Here is a 22636-nt window from a genome sequence, read left to right as displayed (position 1 = left end):
AGCCCTCTGGCTGTATGATTTTAAATCCATTAAAATTTATGGCATTCCTAACATTTATTTGCAAAGACTGTAAACCAAATTCATCAAGGTAACATGAATTTTGCATTACTGGAGCAGTTTATGGAAATATGAAAATGAAATGGTGAAAAAGCAGATAAATTCAGTTCTTTACCTCTACCAGCTGCTGTTTATTTTAATATGTATCTGAGAAAGTAAAATAAAGTTTTAGATTGCCAGATTTTTTAGTATGCATCAACAGCTATAACTCAAAATTTTGCAGAAGGCTACCTCTGTAATATTTGTTATTTGTTGTCAGTTAGTTAGATTACTTTCTGATGCTTACTATACTTTGTGATGCACATTTTGGTGTTTCTGCTTCATCAGAAAACATGCATTTTCTTCTATTTCGAGTATTATGTACAACTTCAGAAGACAGACAAAGGACAAAATTTGGCTTAATATGGACATAAAAAATTGTGTCATAGACATGTTACTATAAGAAACATATGTTTTGTCGTAGTCCTTTGCTCTGTTTTTTAGTTATGTTTCTGACTCTGCAGGGAAGATATCTAGATGGCTTCACTAAATCATGATTTGGTGTCAAACTGAAACAAAGAAAAAATGGCCTTTATATCATCCCTCATATATATCAATAACTTCATATTATATATATCATATATATATCAATAACTTCAGTGTTCATGCATCATTGCTTCCACACAGTCCTTTAGAGAGGATACGTGGGGTAGAAATTGAAAGTCTGTTAGCAAACCCATCCTTTGAAGTTGTAGGCATTTGGAAAACGAGAATGATTTGACTCATTCAAGAAAGCATCTTATTTTTGTTGGTCTTGTTCATAATTCTAACGAGGAATAGTATTTAAAATGCAGCTTCCCATCTTTTCTGTATTTCATAGGAGCTGTAGTCTGTTCTTACTTATATCTGATTGTGTATCACAAGCCTATGTTAAGAACATACAAATACTCTATCTCACATGTCTCCAGGTCAACTGGACATGGACAGGCTCTGGTCACCATTTTGAGATTTGGTACTCCAGAACTTGTTTTTCTGATCCCTTTCTTTCTGTCATATTGCTGCCCTCCAGCTGCCTTACACTGTATCTGACAATTTCAGAATCCTTCCCATCATTTACACCTGTTTTTCTGGTGTCATCTTGTCCGTTATGGGGGTACCGTGTCTTAAAAATCCTGTAAAAGCTGTGGAAGTTTATGAATGTCTGCAAATGGTGAAGTTCACCTTTCTCAAGGCACAATGATTGTGAGCATTGCGGGCTTGGACAAATCACTCCCAGCTATGATTTCCTACATCTTGTTTTCATGTGGAACAATATCTGGCTGCCCACAGTGAACAGGATTCTCCCCTCTTAGACAAGGTTTCTGGCAGTGTGTGTCTATTCTAACTGAGAGGTTTAATAGGTCTACTGTCTTCCCTTTTTAGTGGGCCCTAATGTGAAGAAGAATGATGCTTCATGGAGTTGATCCTCAAAGGAGTGTTAAAGGGATAGCCAAAGTAAATGGTCCCAATCTGAGGCCATGATGGTTCTCCTAACAAAGGTGTAAATGCCATTAGGAAGGGCAGCACTAGAAAGGCATAGCCTCTAGCAGCAGGCTTGGAAAACTTCCATGGTGGAATCGGTAGAAAAGACTACGTAATATGCACTAGAAATCAATGTTTCTTTCTCCATGTCTAATCGTATCTTCTTTCCTTACCTATTCCCTGATCTGTTCATTAGAGGGTTTTATGTCATCTTCTCCTGTAGCATCCAATCCTTCGTCTAATATTATGAAAACTCCGATTCCAGTATGAGTTTTTTTTTTTTTTTATTTTCTTGGGAAAGAAATCAAACTTCTGACTAGAAAAAGTAATTGTTTGAGGTTTAGGGGGATTGGGTTTTGTTTGTCTTTTTTTTTTTTTTTTCTTTTTTTGTTAAAATAACTGTATTTATTCTAGGTAGATCTAAAAATCAGCCAAAGTACCTCATGCTCTGGTTCTTCTCTGGTTATTTAGATGAGCCACTGAAGATACAGCCTCTGAACTCACAAGGCAGAAACAATTAGTAGTTTACTTAACAGGTATTTTTCATAAAGCAGATTTGGTTTACTTGTATAGGAGCTTCTTCAAGAATAATAAATCAAGAAATGAGAACTACTTTTCTATATTTGTTGTATCTGTACCATCTTTATTAACAATAAACAGTTTAGGGCCATCTCTATATGTGGAATTCTGCCATACGTGGACATATATCTAATACAGCATCAGCTTGTGCTGAACAGTTGCAGAGAAGTATTTGTAATGTGCTGTGTAACTCGTAACTCTCTTAAAAACCAGGTGCCTCGTCGCCACGCTGTCCGTGTGCTTGCAGCTTAGGTTTACCTGTCTGGCAGTGGGGATGGGTTTTTGCATGCACGCTCTGCTTTCCTCACCCATCTAATAGGTAGGGGGTTTGGGGAGAGGATTACAGAGTATTTAGCGTGGTGGTCAGTCTTGTTTAGTCCTGGATTATTTTGTGTTTAATCACAAGCACAGATTGCTGCACAGTCAAAGACTGCCTTACAGAGTAATGTTTCAATCTCATACAGTGGTATCTTGTCTTTTTGATAATCATCAAAAGCAAATATGAAACTTTAGGACAGTTTAAGTATAAGATTCCTGAATGGAGGTCTGTAAACAACACATAATTTGTAGAGGACCGTCTGTAATACACAAGTTACAGAAAAAGAATATATCCTCATTCTCTGTAAGCTAAAATAAATGTTTATAGACATCCAGGCTGGGTACAACTCACTGAGCCAATTTCCCCTTGTTTACCCTCTGCAGAATGAGGGCTAGATTGACCTAACTTCTTCAGGCGCAACACAACCCTGGGTATATGATTTCCTGAGGAGAAAAAACAAGTGTACACCTGAGCTTCAGTTTTGTTGCTTAACTTTAATTCATCTAAGTTAGCAGTTGTATGAATTTCTCCCTTCTGCTTGTTATTCTGTTTTGAAAAAAGGATGATGTGCTGTAGAGTGAGATTAAAATTCAGGAAGGTGTCAAGGCTCCTGCTGAGAGGAGAGAGATTGAAGACTTCCAGACTTTGCAGGGTTTATTTTGTGGGATTTTTTTACTGAATGCACCTGAACCATTATAGTATGTAATAATTTGAGGGAAAGGATCTATCTATCTTCATGAATATGAAGGAGAATGCGTTCAGGCCAGTTTCAGTGTAATTGCAATACTGTTAAAGATTCCAAGGAGAGGAGAGCTTTGAAACCACTTTCGATTTATATTCTGTGTAGAGTCTACGGACTTTGACAGACAGATCCAAGGACGTATATTAGGGTTATTTGAATATAAATAGCTACATGTCAAGACCATACCCTCATGTCCTTAATGATGCCTTGCTTTATCTTATATGTCAGTAGAAAGTTTCAATGGGGTGGGAGGAAATCTCTCAGTAAAGTGTGGGAAGACTTGACCTCTCCCCAGGAGAAGGGGTAATTGTGGTGGGGTGCTGAAAAACTGCTGATGCTTGAGAGATTTTAGCATTTAATTTCTCTGTAAGGAAAGTAGTTACCAATCCAAAGGAAAGCAGAGCTCAAGTTCTCACTCATACGCTCTAGCCTGGTGAAAAGTGGTGTTAAATGGAATGAGAGCTTTATACATGCGTGCAAAAATGAATCTAGGGAAATACTCAAGTTCCATTTTTAGGGAAAATACTATCCTGACACTTTTTTGCCTGGAAGTCACACCTCAGATTCAGAGAAAGTGTTATTTAGTGTAGAAAATGTTGTCAGTCTCATTCAAGAGGTTAATGAGCCAGTGAGTCATACTTGCATCATAGCTTTCTTCAGCTTGAATGGTTCTTCTGTCTTTTCACACAGTTATAGATACGTGTGTGTGTATGTATATATTATAAAGTACATATTGTATACTCTGTGTGTGTATATATCATGGAAACTGTATACAGTTGTCCCTGACTGAACAATTTTATGTGGTTCCCACTAGAGGGTTGTTAGTTGATTTTGTTGTTGAGTTGACGTATACACCTGACGTGATGTAACCTACCCCAAGCTAACCCAATCTCACGTAACTTAACCTAACGCTAACATAATATGTACATTACATAAATTAATAATACATCAATAACAATATTAATAGTGTAATACTGTAATAATAATACTGCAATGTACTGTACTTGCCAGCTGCATCATGGAGACGAAGTTTTCTGTTTCTCTTATCTTGTGAAGTGAGACAGAGGGGTTGTTTAAGACAACTCAATGCCACATTAGAGAATGCTATCATAATAATTTATATAAATTGAATATGGTACTGTACTCTATTATACTGCATGATTTCTTTTCTCATTAAATGTGTCAAATATAGATCACAGACAATTTTAATAACACTTTTTCCTTCCTCATGTTGCTTTATGACTTTTACCTTGGTTTCCAGGTGTATTAACTCCCTCTGCCTCTTAGAAGCACTTGTAGAAGTTGACTCCTGTTGTTTGGGGGCCTTATTGAATGAAAATAGGGCATATGTAAGAGCGCTTTCGAGAGACTGTTATCATGACCACACTTTTTTACATACTCTTATTTTGTTTACATTTCTATGGAAGCTCCGTTGTTATTTGTTAGGATAAGCAAGGTAGGGCAGAGGGTACATGTATGTAGCATATACAGTACATGTTGTGTATATGTTTTTTTACATATATACAAATATATATATATACATTCATGAATGCACTGCCTTTTTCTGTGCAAAAGTAGAGGTCATAAACCAACCTGCAAACAAACCTGAAGGGTGGGGATAAAGTTTTGATGTGTTTTGATTCCAGCTGAGTAAGTTTGCTGATCTCAGCTGACATTTACTCTGACTCCTAGATTTATTGTCCTTGCCAATTACAACATACAGACTGCTATTTCCTGCTGTAGCTATATTGGTGTTCTAGTCTTTCAAAGCATTATTTTTTGTCATGTTTGATTGAAAACACTTTTCCTTTAGATGGGGGCCAATGTGCACTCCATTTCCTGTGTAGATGGTGGAATTTTATTGCTTAGCATCAAGTAGTAACTTTCAAATCTGGAAAGAAATTTTACAGTTGTTAGTTCATCTCTTTTTGAAGAGTTCAACTGTTTTAGTGATTTTGCAGATATACATTCTGCATGATGCTGGCTCTGGAAGAATGTACATGGAAACTGTCTTCCCCTTCTGCTCCAGAAATTTTTCAATGCAAAATACAGTGAAGTCAGTTTTTTCTAATTTTTCCTTTTCTTTAAAGAGTGCTGTTAAGTCAGTCAAAGCCATTGCAAGTTATTAAAACAAAGAAACGACCCCACACCAGAAGCTGATCATTGGAAAAGTAAATCTGTTACAGATATAGTTTGTTGGCAAGCTTTTCAAAAGAGAGGAGTCTCAAACTAGATTACTGGCTTGATTTTCTGAAAGTGATCTCGGTGCCTTTCACCTTTATTATAGCAAGCTGTGTTGCTAAGCAGCAACACATGTAGTAATATTCTTAGATGTTATCGCTACAAAACTAGCTGCATTCTTGTTCTGTTATTGGTCTTTCAGACCTTCAGTTTTCCCTCCACAAGGTGGAATCCCTCAGTTTTGCCCTCACAGATGAACCCAGTATCACATGTCATCAGTATAATGTCATTCTCAGTCCTGACTGTTCAGCAGCTACTGAATCTCCTTTAGGGGTCTGTGTTGTATTTGCTGGCAGAACATCCCTTTTATCTCTAATCTCATTTAATTCAACCATGAAACTAAACCTGTTGGGTTTTAAAATACCAGGCTATTAGAATAAAACCAGTCTACATTCTTACTTGCAGAAGAAGCCTGTAAGATTAATTTGGCTTAATGTTTCGTTGGCTAAAGTTATGCAAAGTGAACCTCACCCAAAAGAGAGCAGGAAGGGCCATCAGAATATGTACCAAAACCTCCTTCTTCCCTGAAAAAGGTACAGATAGATTTACATGCAGGTAATTGCAACACTGCCTGTGGCCTGGGACTGACTTTTAACTACTTTGAATGAAGGGACGAGAAAAAACAGGTGTTACTTGCTATCAGAAAGGGTCTGGCAGCATTCAGTTCTCCCAGGGCTCTAAAATTTTAATACTAAACCCTAAATGGCCTATGTAGAGGCCATTGCACCTTTCACAACCCTCAGAACTAGAGCCAGCTTTGACTTGATGGTTTTTGAGGCCAAAATAAGTGTCTTACTTGATCCAGGAGGACTCATCCCCTTTTTAGTGTATGTTGGATGCAGAGTAGTGAAACCTGCCTTGAAAGCTTTGAAGTTTCTTGGTCATCCGTAGGATATATGCTGGTTTTAGGCTAATTCAGGCTGACATATTCTTGCTGAGCCTACTCGTAGAGATGTTGGTGTGAGTCAAGGCCAGTTATAAGTTGCTCACTAGAACTGGCAATCTGGAAAACTGGAAAAGCAATCAAATACAAGCAAGTAATATAGTTTGTGATTGCTATCAGTTTAAGAAAATTAGACCTGATGGCTTCGGGGGAATGGCTTACTATCGATTACAGTCTCCCAAACTATCCAAGGAGAATTCATATGAATACGGTAAGTCATGTCAGACACACAAAACTCCAATGGCCTTAATATTTTATAGCAGTTATTTTCTATTGATAATATTTTTGATAGAAAATTGAGCAGAGTTTAAATAATTTTGGACCTAACATTTGATGGTTCTTGCATCCCGAGCTTTTTTCAACCAACTACATATTGTGGATAGCAAACACACTTCGCTGCTCTTTCAGTTTTGATTTCCCACGTCTTATTTTTTACACATCTTTGATTTGTTTCAGGCAGGTAAGTGCTGTGGAAGTGTCAGTGCCAATATCAGAGATAGCAGCTCTGTATAGTCTCACAGTTACTGAAGGACATATATACAAATTACTTTTTTGAAACTTGCATGTCATCATATACAAGATATCTGCTTAAATGAGCTGCCAGAGCTGGTGGCTCTTCAGCATTATCGTGATTCTATTTCACCTTAGAAGTGCTTGTCTTTACTTTGTTTGGCATAGGTTTTAGCATTTCCAAATTGCTTTGCTTGTTGCTGTCATACGTTTGAACCCTTCCATGAGTCAGTCTGTTTGCATGAGCCAGTTGTTTGGTGTGGGTTCCTTGCAGCATGCCAGAGGCAGACCCCTCCTGGCCCTGTGCTTCCCATACCAGAAACAGCAGCCCCAGCTGCCTGGGGACAGCTGCTGGGGTCTGTCAAGCCTGGCTGCTGGAGGAGTAGGGACACTTTAACTGTACTTCAGGCTGGTGGGGTGCAAGGGAGATTTGGACCTCCCATGTCTGTTAGCTTGGTGCTGAACCCAGGTCACAGGGTCACTCACAGGCAGGCTGAGCTTCTCCCAGCCAAGTGCGGTGCATGCTCAGCTCTTGCACTGGAATCGGCTTATGTCCTGCCAACTCAGTGCATGGGAAGCCCACGGTCCTAATTTTGTAGCCAATGTCCTTGCTGTAGCTGTACATAGCCTCAACTTGGGAAACATAGTATGTAATGTACTTCTCTTTCTAAAACCAAACTGTTAATGCAAACTAAATAATAGCTGTACATAACACACCTTTAATTTTCTTATGCACACTGATGTTAGAAAATCCATAGTGAGGCAAGAAGGTCAGGATAAAACATGAGTCGTATATAATGGAAGTAACACCATAAGCTGCTTGTTTAATGCATGGGAATGTGTTCACTAATGTAAGTCAAATTGCCGCTAAAAGCCCTTTAGCTAGTGCAGTGAAAGAATGCCTGCACCTAAGAGGATTATAGTGCTCCTTAAGTCCACGTAGAACTTCACTGATATTAGCAGCAATAGCAGTTATGCTTCAAGGGCAGTGTACAAAACTGTAAGTTTTGTATTTAAAGCATAACTTCTCTTCACCTTGAGGCTATTGATGACTATTCCCATTTCAATAACAAAAAATCCCAATAAAATCAGACTTCAGCTGATTAAATATCCTTGCTGTGGACTTTAAGTCTTGAATTTAACAGTGACATGAAGATAATTAACTATAAATCCCCTTGTGTGATTTTATGGCTTCCTCCTTCTGTATTTGTTGCTATCAACACATTATGTGGTCCCAGCTGAGCAAAGCATTGATATGCATGCCTAAATTTCAGTTCAGTCACTGAACATGTAAGTGTAAAAGCTTTGTAGAGTCAGGGCGCATTGGATTCTAAGATGACCCAAAGCAGATGTTTCTGTTTAGTCCCTATTTCTGCAGAGACTATACATCTTTTCAGTATTCAGCCTTGTTTTTAACTTAGCCACCTAAATGCTCTTAATGAGGGCATTTATTTTTAAGCCAGTAAGCCCTCTTTTCCCATGATTTTATATCTTAAGCAACAAGCTAAGTATTTTGTCTATCTCAGTATTAATCCATAAATTATCAGTTCTGGGCTAGCCCACACTGAAAGGTAGAGTACTTGGAGCTTCCATTTCCTACAGTTTTTGAGAGCTTTTAATGCTTCGGGTTTTATTTGTTTGTCTGATTGACTGATTTGTTTTGGGTTTTGTGCTTGTTTTTGTTTGAGGACAGAATTCATAGAGATAGGAGAGGAGAGAGCTTATCATAACTGATATTTGAGTCACTGCTTATGGGTTTGGTAGAGAATTATATCAATAAATGGAGAGCATTTCTAACTTCCTTTTGCTAGAAAAGCGACAGAGAAGGTTGTCTTACCTGACTGCTTCATGAAGGAAGAATAATGATCTTTTTCTGCTTTTTCCTATACTGTGGGTTTTGCATTAAAAAGTCTAGCTCCCTTCTGTTCATTTCAAGGAACTGTATTAGACTAAATATTCAAAGATTGGCAGACTTTCTGCAGAAGATTATGAATATTTCATTTGTCTCTGGTTTTGGTAGTACTGTTGAATATTTGATCATGTCAAAACAAGCACTTATAGCTGACACTTAAAGAGACTGGCAACAAACGCTGCTGCTCATAAATAACCTTCTCTTTACTGTGCAGTTCTGAAGTACTGAAGAAAACATGGGTATTTGAGTGTAAAATGTACAAAGACGGATACAGGAATAGTGTATCAGCCACGATACAGAAAGCATGTTGCACCCTGTTTTCATATTGCTTATTTAGAGTGGGCTAGGTAAGGGATGATTACAGCATCCACTATTTCAATGCACAGAGTATAATAACTGCTATTATTTTCCATCTTAATAAATAACTGGAGAAAGAGAAACTGACTTAAAGACAAAATGCGTAATAGCCCCCCAGATTTTTAAGTTGCTATGATATACATGTCCCTTTCTTGAAGTGTCTCTGGATGCTGTATTTTTACTGTATAGTCCCTCCATCTAGTGGTTAGATGGATTGGATGCCATATATTTTTCATAAGCTTTCAAGATGTTCACAACTGAAAACAACTGGAAGCTGTTGAAATACGAAGGAAATGCTTTATGAGAGAAAGCACATAGCTACTTAAAGCAGGAGGGACAGATAAATGCAAATGAAAATGCAGTGGAATTAATGAAAACAATCAGGTTAGATCTTCATTACTGAAATTTTCCTTTCTTAACAGCTAAGTTTAACCCAACTGCTTTGCCTTATATATACACAAAAAAACCCAGCTTGCCCATAGATGAAGGGAGTATGCAGAGTTGTACGTGTTAGTTCCTTATAGGGGTGAATATCTGCCTTTGGCACTGTGGGCTCCACAGTTGCCTGCACCACCACCTCCGTGTACAATTATCCCTCAGGTATTTCCTGGCACCTGAGCCAACTTCTGAGCATAGTTCTCCCTTGGTCCCACTCCATGGCCAGCTAAACCCAGAGGGAGCTGAGCAGGGCTTGCAGAAGGTCAAACTCTTGGCTCTGGAGCACAGGAGGAGGCAGGCTGTCCCCTTGGGCAGGGCAGTCCCCATGGTCTTCTCCCATATGATAGCAAAGAAAAATATTAAAAGCAGTAAACTCCTCAACAGAGGCAGAGAGCTGCTGTTCTGTTTTGTCTGGGTCAGTGAACTCCAGCATTTAGCCTGAAAAAAGGCCATGGGCTCAGCTGTAGTTGCCACCTGGCTCTTCCGTCCAGTGACAGGCTGACTGAAGTGGTTGGCTGGACAGACCCCTGCATGCCTAAATCAGGTAACCAGAACCTCTTCCCCTAAAATAATTTCATATGTCCCATATGTCCCATAATATGTAGCCATATTATTATTCTTTCCCATAACATTGTACAACAGTGTTCATGTGTTTGGAAGGTGCTGGTTGGCCTTCTGCAAGAAAAAGGAAAGACATGTTCTCTTTAGAGGAAGTTAGGCTTCCTCTAAGTTGTGTTTTTTCCTCTGATCCCTGTTGAGACATATCCACACATTTGCCTACACCCAGTCAGAGGCTATTCTCTGAGATTCTTGACAGAGTACCTGCCATGGCAGATATTTGGGGTCCTTTTCTAGAACTTCCAAACTAAAAAGCTCCACAGTTTCAGCAAAAGCTGTTTGCAGCCCTTGATACTAACCCTCTCCATTGCCTATTGCAAGTTCCTCTTTCCAGGGGTTTATTATTCCTCCAGACTTTGACCAGTGGACTTGAAATTTTTATGCTCTGATCGGAGCCTCCAGTTTTATTTACATTCAACAGGAGCATTGATACTGAAATTTCAGATAGAACCAACGACTCTAGAAGGTTAGAGTCATAAATAACTGAAAACAGTGTCGCCATATTATTTTGCTTTGCATATGTACTTACCCAGTTGAATATTGGACTTCAGTAAAGCCTTTGACACAGTTTCTCACAGCATTCTGCTGCAGAAACTGTCAGCCTCTGGCCTGGACAGGCGCACACTCTCCTGGGTTGAAAACTGGTTGGATGGCCGGGCCCAGAGAGTGGTGGTCAATGGAGTTAACTCCAGCTGGAGGCCAGTCACAAGTGGAGTTCCTCAGGGCTCAGTACTGGGTCCAGCTCTGTTCAATGTCTTTATCAATGACCTGGATGAAGGCATTGAGTGCACCCTCAGCAAGTTTGCAGATGACACTAAGCTGGGAGGAAGTGTCGACCTGCTGGAGGGTAGGGAGGCTCTGCAAAGGGATCTGAACAGGCTGGACTGCTGGGCCGAGACCAATGGGATGAGGTTTAACAAGACCAAATGCCGGGTCCTGCACTTGGGGCACAACAACCCTATGCAGCGCTACAGACTGGGGGAAGAATGGCTGGAGAGCTGCACAGAAGAGAAGGACCTGGGGGTGCTGGTTGACAGCCGACTGAACATGAGCCAGCAGTGTGCCCAGGTGGCCAAGAAGGCCAATGGCATCTTGGCTTGTATCAGAAATGGGGTCACCAGCAGGTCCAGGGAGGTTATTCTCCCTCTGTACTCGGCACTGGTGAGACCGCACCTCGAATACTGTGTTCAGTTCTGGGCCCCTCACCACAAGAAGGATGTTGAGGCTCTGGAGCGTGTCCAGAGAAGAGCAACAAAGCTGGTGAGGGGGCTGGAGAACAGGTCTTACGAGGAGCGGCTGAGAGAGCTGGGGTTGTTTAGCCTTGAGAAGAGGAGGCTGAGGGGAGACCTTATTACTCTCTACAACTACCTGAAAGGAGGTTGTGGAGAGGAGGGAGCTGGCCTCTTCTCCCAAGTGACAGGGGACAGGACTAGAGGGAATGGCCTGGAGCTCCGTCAGGGGAGGTTCAGGTTGGATATCAGAAAAAAATTCTTCACAGTAAGAGTCATTGGGTACTGGAACAGGCTGCCCAGGGAGGTGGTCGAGTCGCCTTCCCTGGAGGTGTTTAAGGAACGGGTGGATGAAGTACTTAGGGACATGGTTTAGGGAGTGTTAGGAACGGTTGGACTCGATGATCCAATGGGTCCTTTCCAACCTTGTGTGATTCTGTGATTCTGTGATTCTGTGATTCTGCCAACACTACATGAGGCCAGCTGACGTTTTGTCTAGCCAGGCCTTGAAAACATTGAAGGACAGAGGTACTAAGCACAGCCCTAATAATGTTCTGCTCTTTCCACACCACAAACAGAAAAGTGCTTCTGTTGGTTCACTCATGCCTTGTAATGTTCCTCTATTTCAAGCAAGTCCTATGTACTGAAATAACTTGAGTGAAAACATCGTACAATTATACAAAATATCGTACATGAAAAGCAACTGGAGATGACCCATCAAATGTTAATGACTAGATGCTGACTTCGTCACCTTTCTGCTTTTGCTTCAGACTCCACTGGGGCTCTGAGTTATGCTTTCATCAGGCACGATGTCTTCAGGGCTTCCCCTGTTACCAGGTGGAGACAATGGAAGTCTTCATTATCTTAAGTGGATTAGCTCACTTTTGGGTTCGGGTTTTTTTTTCTTTGGAACTACAATGTTGATCATCGTTGCTTATCTAAGATAATAGTTTCAGGTTTTTAAGACAATCAGTCCAACAGCTCAGCTTCTTAAATTCTATCTTTCTTTCACCTTCCTCTAGGTTGGAAAAATCCACAAGAATGCTGCCCGCAAAAGAGAATACCACGTACTGTTCATGGTGGTCACTACAGTTATCTGTTATCTTGTGTGTTGGATTCCCTATGGAGTTATAGCATTACTTGCAACATTTGGTAAGCCAGGTGTGGTGACTCCAGTTGCAAGTGTCATACCCTCCATTCTAGCAAAAAGCAGCACTGTTTGCAATCCCATCATCTACATACTTATGAATAAGCAGGTAAGACATGCATTATTTTTAAGTTGCATTTTCTTCAGGATCTGTCAGACATTCTTGATCACTATGCCTACCAGTCCTGGGGATGTATCTTTGGGAGAAGAGCATTCAAGGATTGTTTAAACAGTATCACTGAAGTCTTGGGATGGAAGGATTTGCAGTCAACTTAATATATTGCTAGATAGGTAGAAGAGATAAACTTTTGCTTATTGAAATTGCTTGTGTTCTTCTGAGAAGCCACTGGGTGTTCATTTGTATGCTGCAGAGCAGCTAAAGGTGTTGCCATCTATTTACAAGGAGAATACTCAAACATTTGAGGGGGGTGGGGGGAAGAAAGAGGGACAAGAAGAGGAAAGGATTTCATGACCTTGAAAACAATATAAAAGAGGATACCATTTGCAAATACCATTTTCATCACAGATCCCCTTCAAAACAACTGGTCATCACATAGGTTTTGTGGACGCCTACATCCTTCCTGTTAAATTCCCAGTTCACCTGCTTGCCAAAATAGATGATGAATTTTGTCTCATGAAGACCAAGGCCAATTCTAACACTTCTAAAATGCCTAGATCCAGTCCAGGTCTCTTATTCCAGTAAATGGTATTTTCAGCACACAAAAGCGAACTTCCTAATGTTTCTGTGTTGAAAATTCTGACTATAAACTGCCAGTATGAAGCAGGTCTGTAAGTTTTACAAGTGTTTTGCAGTAAGAAATTTGGAAAACACCTTATCTTTTTATTACATTATGTGTTGGAGGTTGTTCCCAATTTCTTTTCTTCATTATGTCTGTTACACTAGTATAAAGCAAATAAACACCCTTTATCCTTTCTTGCTCAGTGTATGCTAGAGCCTATCCTTAGGATTTATCAACAGAAGCATTATATTATTATGGAGCCTAAACAAGGGAAAAGCTCAATGTAACAACCAAATATATTCCAATTTTCCCACCGCCTGAGATCATTCTTGGTCTAGTTTAACCTAAAGTTCTTAAACAAAGAATTAATCTGCTCTTGGAGTTTGAGTGCAAGATCTCAGGCAAGCCACAAACCTCTCCAAAATCAGAAGGAAAAAGTACTATTGCCTTCCCCAAGACCAGGACTTCCAAAGTCTAGATTGTGTTGGTGTTGAAAAAGATGGAAACCTCCATTTGAAAAGTGCAAAGCAAATAGTAACTTTTTCTCCTTGCCCTTACCTTTTACAATTCTTATGGAAACTTCTCAATAGGGGCATCTATTTTCCTTCTTCATTCTCTGTGCACTTTGACAGAGGTCCTTGACTTCCATGAGATGATCTGACTGTGCTGTGATCACTGGAGGAGGCTATAACAGAGATCACAAGTACGTTTTGGCATTGTCCTTAGACATGGGACACATCCCAAACAGTATGGAGTATGGAAGCCAGGGGAAAGATATGGGTCCTAAACCACATTAACTCATTACAGAGCCTTGAGTGCCTTCATGTGTCTGGGAATAGAATCACATGCAGAATTACCTGTACTGACAACCTGGCATCCACAGATATACGTAAAATTAAGGCTGGTTTTACCTTCCCAAAGTGCTCCAAGCAGTTATTGAGAACTGTGTATTCTGTACCATCAATGGCTTATGGTACAGTCATGCTGCTGTGGGTGTGCTGAGGCAAAAAACACTCTCAAGAAAAAGTTGATTTGCAAGAATAAAACCAGGGTGCTTGCACATCACAGGAATGTAGCAAGATGTCTAAAGTCACTCTTTCCTTGCAGTAGTTGTCTCTTTAAGCTATAAAGGAAATACTTCTGAATGTTTAACTTGTTTCTAAAAATGGGGTTCATTTTTGATCCAGGTCGTTGCCTCTTATAGGGAAAAAAAATCAGTGCAGGAAGATATGTCTACAAGGGTGAGATTTGTTAGGACAGTTTTGAGGCAAGGCAAGCTGTTTCTTAATAGCAGGAACTGAAAAGGCTGTGCAACACTTTAGGAGCACCATTTCAGGGAACTGGAAACAGTTTCTAAAATATCCTGCCTTCATCTCCAGTCACGTGTAAGAATGATGTATTTGATTTCTCTCTTTGAACACTGAGAAATGTTTCGCTTGTTTCCCACTGCCTACTGTTCCACATCTGCCACCATTTAACAAAGAAATGCAAGGAGTCAAAGTAAAATCATAGAATTGTAGAATCGTAGAATGGTTTGGGTTGTAAGGGACCTTAAAGATCATCCAGTTCAAAACCTCTTGCCATTGGCAGGGACACCTTCCACTAGATCAGGCTGCTTAAAGCCTCATCCAACCTGGCCATGAATACCTCCAGGGTTAGGGCAGCCCTGACTTCTCCGAGTAACCTGTGCCAGTGCCTCACCACCCTCACAATAAAAAATGTCTTTTTAAGTCAGTCTTGGAGAGTGGATCACTAGTTGCCACCTGGTAGTCACTGTATGGGTGGGTGTTTTTTTAATTGTTAGCTTCTTTATTGTTGCTGCAGTCAAGACAAAAATCACTCCTGAAAAGGAGTGTGGTCAGATTTGCAGTAAATACTTTTCCATGTAATAAACCCAAAAGAATAGCTAATGCCCAACATTAATCCACAGTTCTTGTCTGCTATGCTACTGTGTATTAGCAGTAAAAAGCCCTGTTTTTATCTGACACTGAGATATAAGCTTCACCCAAAAAGGATAAAACACATCCCTCCATCTATTCCCCTTCCTTTCTGAACAGAAACAATAGTAGCACCCTCATCTGATGCATCACTGGTGTTCACAGCACCTTACCCACTCTGTAGTTGTTCTTATTCTTTTTTGTGAATTTAACACCTTAGGAAAAGCTGTTTTCTTCCCAGCACTCAGCTTTTCTGCACTACGTGCTTAGCTGAGAATTGTCACAGGAGGCTGGTGCCTCCCAATGCAGAAATCATCTGACCTGTATTTTTCACGGTCCTGTCTTTTCTGTTGCAAGATGCCACAATAGGCTATTTACTCTTGCATCTTACAAATACACTGAGAGCATATGACTTATTTTTTAGTTTCCTTTTCTTGCTTTGGGACATTCCCTGAAGATTGCAAAATGGCATTGCTTGACTGCAGCTGTGGTATTAGCTTCCAGGTATCATAAATCAACGTGGAATATATTGGAATCATGAGCCTCTGAGTCCACCTCAAAAGTCATGCTGCAAAACATACCTTTAAATTAACTCTCAAGCAGGCCCTGAGTCACTTTCATGGTTCAGGAATCCCAGAAAAAGTTTTGTCTTTGCCTTGACTTCTGTGCTGACCTGAGGTGATAAAACTCTGGGGAAATGGTGATTTTCCTTGCAGTCATAGGGACTCCCCTAGGTAGGACAGCGTGGGACGTGCCTCTCTCCTTCTTCCTCTGCTCTTCTGCAGGAGAGAGATGCACCACTTAAGCTGGACTGTTATTGGGCTGATAAAATAATGTCAGGCAGACATTAAGCTTCGTTGTTAAAGCTGTAAAGCACTGAACTGTCTAAGATTGAGTGATGTTTGGGAGGAAGCTGGAGGAGACAGTACAGAAGGAGACTCCGTTTTCCCTGTTCTCTCGCTATGAATGGCTCTTGTCCCTTGGCAACATGTCCGTGTGTGCCTAAGAAGCCCTCCACAAAGGGCGCGCCCCAGAGAATGAAGTACACAGCCAATACCGATGCCATGAAAAAAGCCAAACTCAATAATCAACGCCAGTTTGATTATTAAGCAGGTATTCGTTTAATACATAATACAACGTCGGACATATAGGGAATCATTTCACTTAGTGTGTGTGTCCATTGAGGCTGACTACAGGACTTTTATACTGGTTAAACATACATATTCATATAGATTCTGGGAAGCACTGGTTACGTATTCTGGGAAATATTGATTAAACATACATAGAACTCATTATCATGTCTTATCACCCATTCTTGTATGTACATTATCGTTCCTTTGTGTCTTCACAGTCCTCTGATGCTTTTTATCTTATCTCCTCCCTCATTGTGTCCTCTTGGTGAGCTCAGGTCTGTCCTTTGTTCCTGCTGCAGGGACTGTCCTTGTTTTAACTAGTAAACAAGCTAAATTCCTGTTACAATCACATTTTTTCTTACTGCAAGGTGGCCAAGACTTGATTCTTCTTATTGTTATTATTATTGCTTAAGCTAATTTATTCCCTTAGCTTAATGATTTATTCCTTCCTTCAGTATCATGGCAGCTGGGCTTGCACTGCTACTTGGAAGCCATTGATCAGATTTTAAGTCACAGCCTTTGTTGATGTAAAATAGCTTTGCTCTGCTGCAGCTCATGGTCTTCCAACTAATTGCTTCCACACATTTAGTTGCTCAGGTAGTGCACCTAAGGCACTCTGGACTACTGAAACTCAGGCTGGCACATCTAATACTGTTTTTGCATATTCCAATTGGGAAAAAAATCCACTCAAGCCCTATGATCAGCAATGTTTTATTTTTGGTGTCAGAAAGTGCCTCTGAGCAAAAGTAAGGAGGGAGAGTGTGAGGGAAGGGATGCATTATATGTGAGTAAAAGTCTCTGATTACCAGTTTGATTTGTTCATTCTGTCTTCTTGTATTAAAATCATTGCACTTTTAAAAATAGAAGCTGACCCTGCCATTTTTCCAAAAGAATTGGAGAAGTGATGCTGAAAAGAATATGCACACTTATTTGCAAGTAATTAATACTGTGACCTTTTCACATTCATCATGTACTGGGGACAGGGGACAGAAATGGAGACTGAGTGAGGGAGATATAAAATAAAAAGAGTGAACAAGGGTTTATCTTTCTAGTGGACAGTGATATTTGAACAATAATAACGTACATAAGACTGTTCCTTAGTGAGACCTGGATCCAGCGTGTGTAAGTGTGCTTCTCATGAGTGACCACTGAGGCACACAGCCCTGTTGCTGCAAAAGGACTGCTCACACATTGGCTTGTCTTCAGGTTTATTCTCATTGTTGATGCACAAAAGGTGAAAGAGCTACCTGGGGCCAAGCTGGGAGAGAGGCTCTTTATATCCTCTACGAGACTCTGAAGCGGCAGCGAAGCAGTGTTGGGGTCTGATGTGTGATAAGTGGGAGTTAACCCAGGAGGGACATGAAATTTCCCCAGCAAGTTAGAACTGTGAGCAAAAGGAAAGGCATTTTCATATTATTTTGCTACATTAGGATGCCTGATAGTGTACCTTACAGAGAACTGGTGCTGACTCAGATAATAAGTCAGACACATCCTAGGCACACTGTGACTGCAGAAGTCCTCGGGAAGCTGTACCACCACCAACCCCTCACACAGAGGAGGTCACTTCCCCAGGCGAACCTCCTCTTCCAGGGACTGTGGAACTTCCCTGCTGACAGAGGAGGAACGAGGAGTTCTTCCTTACTTATATACCCGGAATTCTAACAATCCTTTTCAGTCCTTCTTGATCTTACCTTATGCACTGAGCAGGGAGAAATGCACACACACTTTGAGAAATAGAGTTACACATAACAGTCTTGAAAAATAGAATAATAAACATAGCACTTCTGAAGTGTCTGTGTAACAGCTGTATTTTCATGTGTATTTTCATGTGATATTGTGCAGTTTTCAGTATTTCCGACAAAAGGTAATGTTTCATTTTTAAAGCTGCAGGAATAGGTGGTTAAGTTAACACTGGTGTTTGCTGAGTTTTTTTTTAAGCTGCTCATTTTCCCACTTGGAAGACTGAGATATTTTAGTTGTGTGACAACACAAAACTACAGCTCTGGAAAGATAGCACCCAATGCAGGGACGATTGTGTCAAGCCTCATTCTGTGCACTAATTGGAACACACCTATTAAATACTGAAAAGGGACTCTTTTTGTTCAGTTCATGCCCCTGTAGATGTTTGTAGGCTTACCGTAAGATTTTTTGTGATACAGTCTTACAATTTTTTATTAAAATTCATGCAAAAGTTAATACTCATGACCTCTTCTTTTCATCTCTTCACGAGTAGCTGGGCAGCATTTGAGTAGATAGTAGTCAACATGAAGAAGTGATGCTGAATTACCTTCTCAGTTATCTGGAAGTGGTGAGATTTTTTTTGTCCATATAGAATTTCACACCTGAGCTCTTAAGCTGAAAATGGGCCAAGTCAAAATGATCTCTTAGTGCAGAATACTTTACTACTAAGTACAATACTGTAGTACAGTTCAGAAGTGTTTTGACTTTATTTCTCTCCCCACATGCAGTGTTATGACTTTTTAATGCTGAGGGTCTAAGAGAAGAAAGTTTTAAACTGTTTTTAAACTGAAAGAGAGTAGATTTATACTGGATGTAAAGAAGATTTTTTTTTTTCATATTAGGCTGGTGTGACACTGGAACAACAGAGAAGTTGTGGATGCCCTGTCATTTGAATTGTTTGATGCCAGGTTGGACAGGGCTTTGAGCAACCTGATCTAGTGAAAGATGTCCATGCACATGCCGGGGAAATCAGATTAGATGATGTTTGAAGGTGCCTTCCAACCCATTCTATCATGCTATAATATAGAAAGTAATCTTGTCATATAACACACTTAGTAGGTCTTGGTTTTTTCACATATTCTGGAAGCCTATTTCTAACTATTACTGACCTATTTCTCGAGAGGTTTAGGTGATCAGTGTCGTTTAGAATAATCCCCTAGGCACGCTGCAGGTAAACATTTTGATCTATTTGGATAAGTCAACTTTTGAAACAAAAAATATTGTTGAATCTCAGCCTAAGAGGTCACATCTGCCCTAGTGCATTTTGACTGAGATTAGCTTAGAAAAGAGGGAACATTACCTTAGTCATTTCCTGACAACCTTGCAGCTGATGCTGGTCAGTAGAAAAGGTCCTAGTCACAGGAATGACAGGAGATTAACATTGCTGCCTGTTTGAAGGCTAGCGGGGAAATATCTGAAGGAAAAGACCTCTAAAGTCATTGTTACTATCTAAAAGGCAATAAAACAGAAAACTGTTTAAGGATTCAAAGAACTGGTAGAGGCATACATCTCACTTTTTCTCCAGTACAGGGAAAATGGCTTCAGTCAAATTGTTTGCACTTGCCCGTGGTGATCAGCCTATGATTGTGATGGGAGCTTTAGGACACCATTTACAATCATCTGTTTTTTGTTCAGTTCCATCAGTAACATTAAATCTGCAGGGTAGATTGAGAAATAAATGGAAGTTTCCCGTATCCAGAGCTTACTACAGGTATGTGGTACATTCACAGCTTAAAAAAAAAAGGTCTTGGGATTCATGTATGCAAGGCCCCTTGGTGTCCTTTCTGCTCTTGCAAGTATCTGCCCACAAAAACTCAACCAAAGCAATATTTCTTTGCTGTCTTCATGTACATCTGTCCTTAAGGGAGAGTCTGGATGGTCAAGAGCTCCAGGGATAAAAGAAATGTAGGAAATGTAGGAAATGTAGGAAAAAGAGGATAAGGCATTCAAGACTGTGCTGTTTCTCACTTGCAAGTACTTCAGTGTGATGTAGAAATTGGGTGGAAGTACTTGGCATTTCAGGATTTTTTCTGAAGTGTTTTCCAAGTTCAAGTGTAGATAGTTAATGTCCTACAAAAGCATAAAGGATCTGTGGATAGACTGAACTTGTGCTGCTCTTCAAAATAGCATGTCAAAGCATACTGAATGGATGTCACAGATCTTCTGTTGCAGTGATGTCGGCTGTAACGCCAAGTGAAGGATCAGACTGAATTTTAGCTTGCTCCTTGGTCTGTCTAAGGTCAAGCATTAATTTATCCTCGGAATTGTCCATTTTAATTTTTCTGCTTTTCTGTAATGTATCCACGTCTTACAGGTAGGACGCTAGCTATGTATTTGCTGCAGCTTAACATTTCAAAGCTGAATGCGGGCATAGGTCAACTGGAGAAAACAGAATCACTAATGCAATGCAACAGATTATATAGAGAAAGAATTTAGTGACTTTATGAGCACGATCAAATTCAATAGACGAGAAAGATTTGGAAAAGTAAGTGTAACCCTGGAGGTAATAGAGCTTCTCATTTTCCTCTCCTGTTCAAGCAGTGAATAATCTCTAGTGATGTGGGAGTGGCATAATACTAAAATTTTATCCAGAGTGGGATATTTTTGTACATGTTGTGTCAGCTGACATTACTTCTCAGAGTTTTACTGTGTCTACCAGGCATAACTTTGCAGTCATGTATCCAACTAACAGCTCAAGCAACAATCATTTCAGGTTAGGTGGATGGAGAGAAAAACAAAATTATATTTCCCAGTCAGAAAATATTTATTGGCATTTATGTAAACTCCTCTAAACAAATGTTGTTAATTGATTTAATCCTCAGTATCCTTGTAAAGCAGATAGTTATCATCATCATCTTAGTTTTGCAGCAGGAGAAATTTGAGGATCAAAGGTTAGATTACTGCTCAAAACCTCACGAACTTGAATGGCAAGTCCAATTGAGCTCTGTAGAACTTTATTTTATTTTATGATTTAATTGTGATGTCCTTCTTCCTTCAGGGCAAAAAAGCTGCTGTACTCAAGGAAGTAATGGTTTCCATAGTATGGAAAAGTGCAACATAAAACTATATTTGGCCTGTAATTCATTAGAATTGAATCCCTTCTCGTTATAAACTGCATCGTTTAATGCAATTCAGGAATTTGGCAATGTCCAAATGAAAACTAATTTGAGGTTCCTCGTCTTTTGAAGTAGAAGCTGTTGCAGAGCTTTGTTCCTGTGATGTTTAGTACAGTAACTGCTTTCAAAATAGGTTTATTTGTAGCCAGTTTATAAACCTTTATTGCTGATTTACTCAAGGAAGCCCTTCTTCTTTGGCAATTGTCTTCTCTTCATAATGGGACACTGCAAACAGATCACTTTCTGCCTCCATACTGCTAGGTTGAATTAGTTAGTTCTTTTAATTTCCTTCAGTGATCTAGGCTCTTTACCTTTGCTGATCTTTTCTCCCTGGTATTCAGTGACAGGATGTGTGGGAATGGTTCAAAACTGTGTGAGGGAAATACCAGATTAGACATTGGAAAACAGTTCTTTCCTGAGAGGGTGGTCAAACACTGGAGCAGTCTTCCTAGAGAGGTGGTTGATGCCCCAAGCCTGTCAGTGTTTAAGAGGCATTTGTACAATGCCCTTAATAATACATTTTGACTTATGGTCAACCCTGAAGTGGTCAGGCAGTTGGACTAGGTGGTCCCTTCCATGTACTGGAACTATTCAATTATATCTTCTCCTACTGATGTCAAATCTGTCAAATCTGTACTTAAAGGAACTTTAGTACTACATAATCTCATACCTAAAAGTAGTCAGCGTTCTTGATACTGTGCAAATGTCTGTGACCAAGAATATGTGCAGTTGCCATCACTAATGTGTAGTCGTAGCAAAAGCAGTCCTGCAAAGATCCTACCTTTCATTAGTTGCATTGCCTTGCTTTGTAGGCAGTGGGCCACTCTTGTGGCATGGGCACAGGGTGGCAAAAGCAGCACTCTGGTGAATGACATGCTGGCTTCGTAGTGCTTTCCTCTTCTCTTTTTCCTTTGTAATAAACTTCTTATCTTTCTGAAAGCTGTTTTTTTTTTTTTTGAAAAATTCAAATTAAAACCCTCAGTTATCCAAATTATAACCCTTTTGGTAATTGTGCTTAAGACCATGTATTTCATCTGGGAAACAACTTCTTCTAAGAAGTTTATTAGATATTAGTAGAGGACCGACACTTCAATGCATTAGGATTTATATCTTCTTTTTGGTTTTTGCAGTCCTTAACTATCTTTATTATTTTTTTTTTATTTTCTGAACTGAAAACAAGAACATTAGCTCTACAGTGACTTCTTAAATCCCTTTATCTAAATTAGGATCAGATTTTCAGAAATGAGTGTGTAGAAATATGCAGGAATCCATTATATAGGGTACAATTATTGTATACTGAGTACTTTATGGATGACCTTGCTTCAGATGTAAGATTTTATCACTTTAAAGGAAATAATACTTACTTAAGACTTTATAG

The 22636-nt window shown here is 39.8% G+C and overlaps 1 protein-coding gene across 1 annotated transcript in view; it reads left to right on the top strand.

The window, feature by feature from the left end:
* LOC128854170 (opsin-3-like) overlaps window positions 1–22636 on the top strand; it is an 88461-nt gene that overhangs the window by 48565 nt on the left and 17260 nt on the right. Inside the window, exon 4 of the mRNA XM_054085059.1 lies at window positions 12468–12701. Within this exon, the coding sequence (XP_053941034.1) occupies window positions 12468–12701 (234 nt within the window). The remainder of the gene's footprint in view (window positions 1–12467; window positions 12702–22636) is intronic.

The sequence above is a fragment of the Cuculus canorus genome, chromosome 1, assembly GCF_017976375.1.
Source record: "Cuculus canorus isolate bCucCan1 chromosome 1, bCucCan1.pri, whole genome shotgun sequence".
Lineage (NCBI taxonomy): Eukaryota > Metazoa > Chordata > Aves > Cuculiformes > Cuculidae > Cuculus > Cuculus canorus.
Note: the sequence above shows the minus strand (reverse complement) of the source record. Positions and strands in the feature narration are given on the sequence as shown.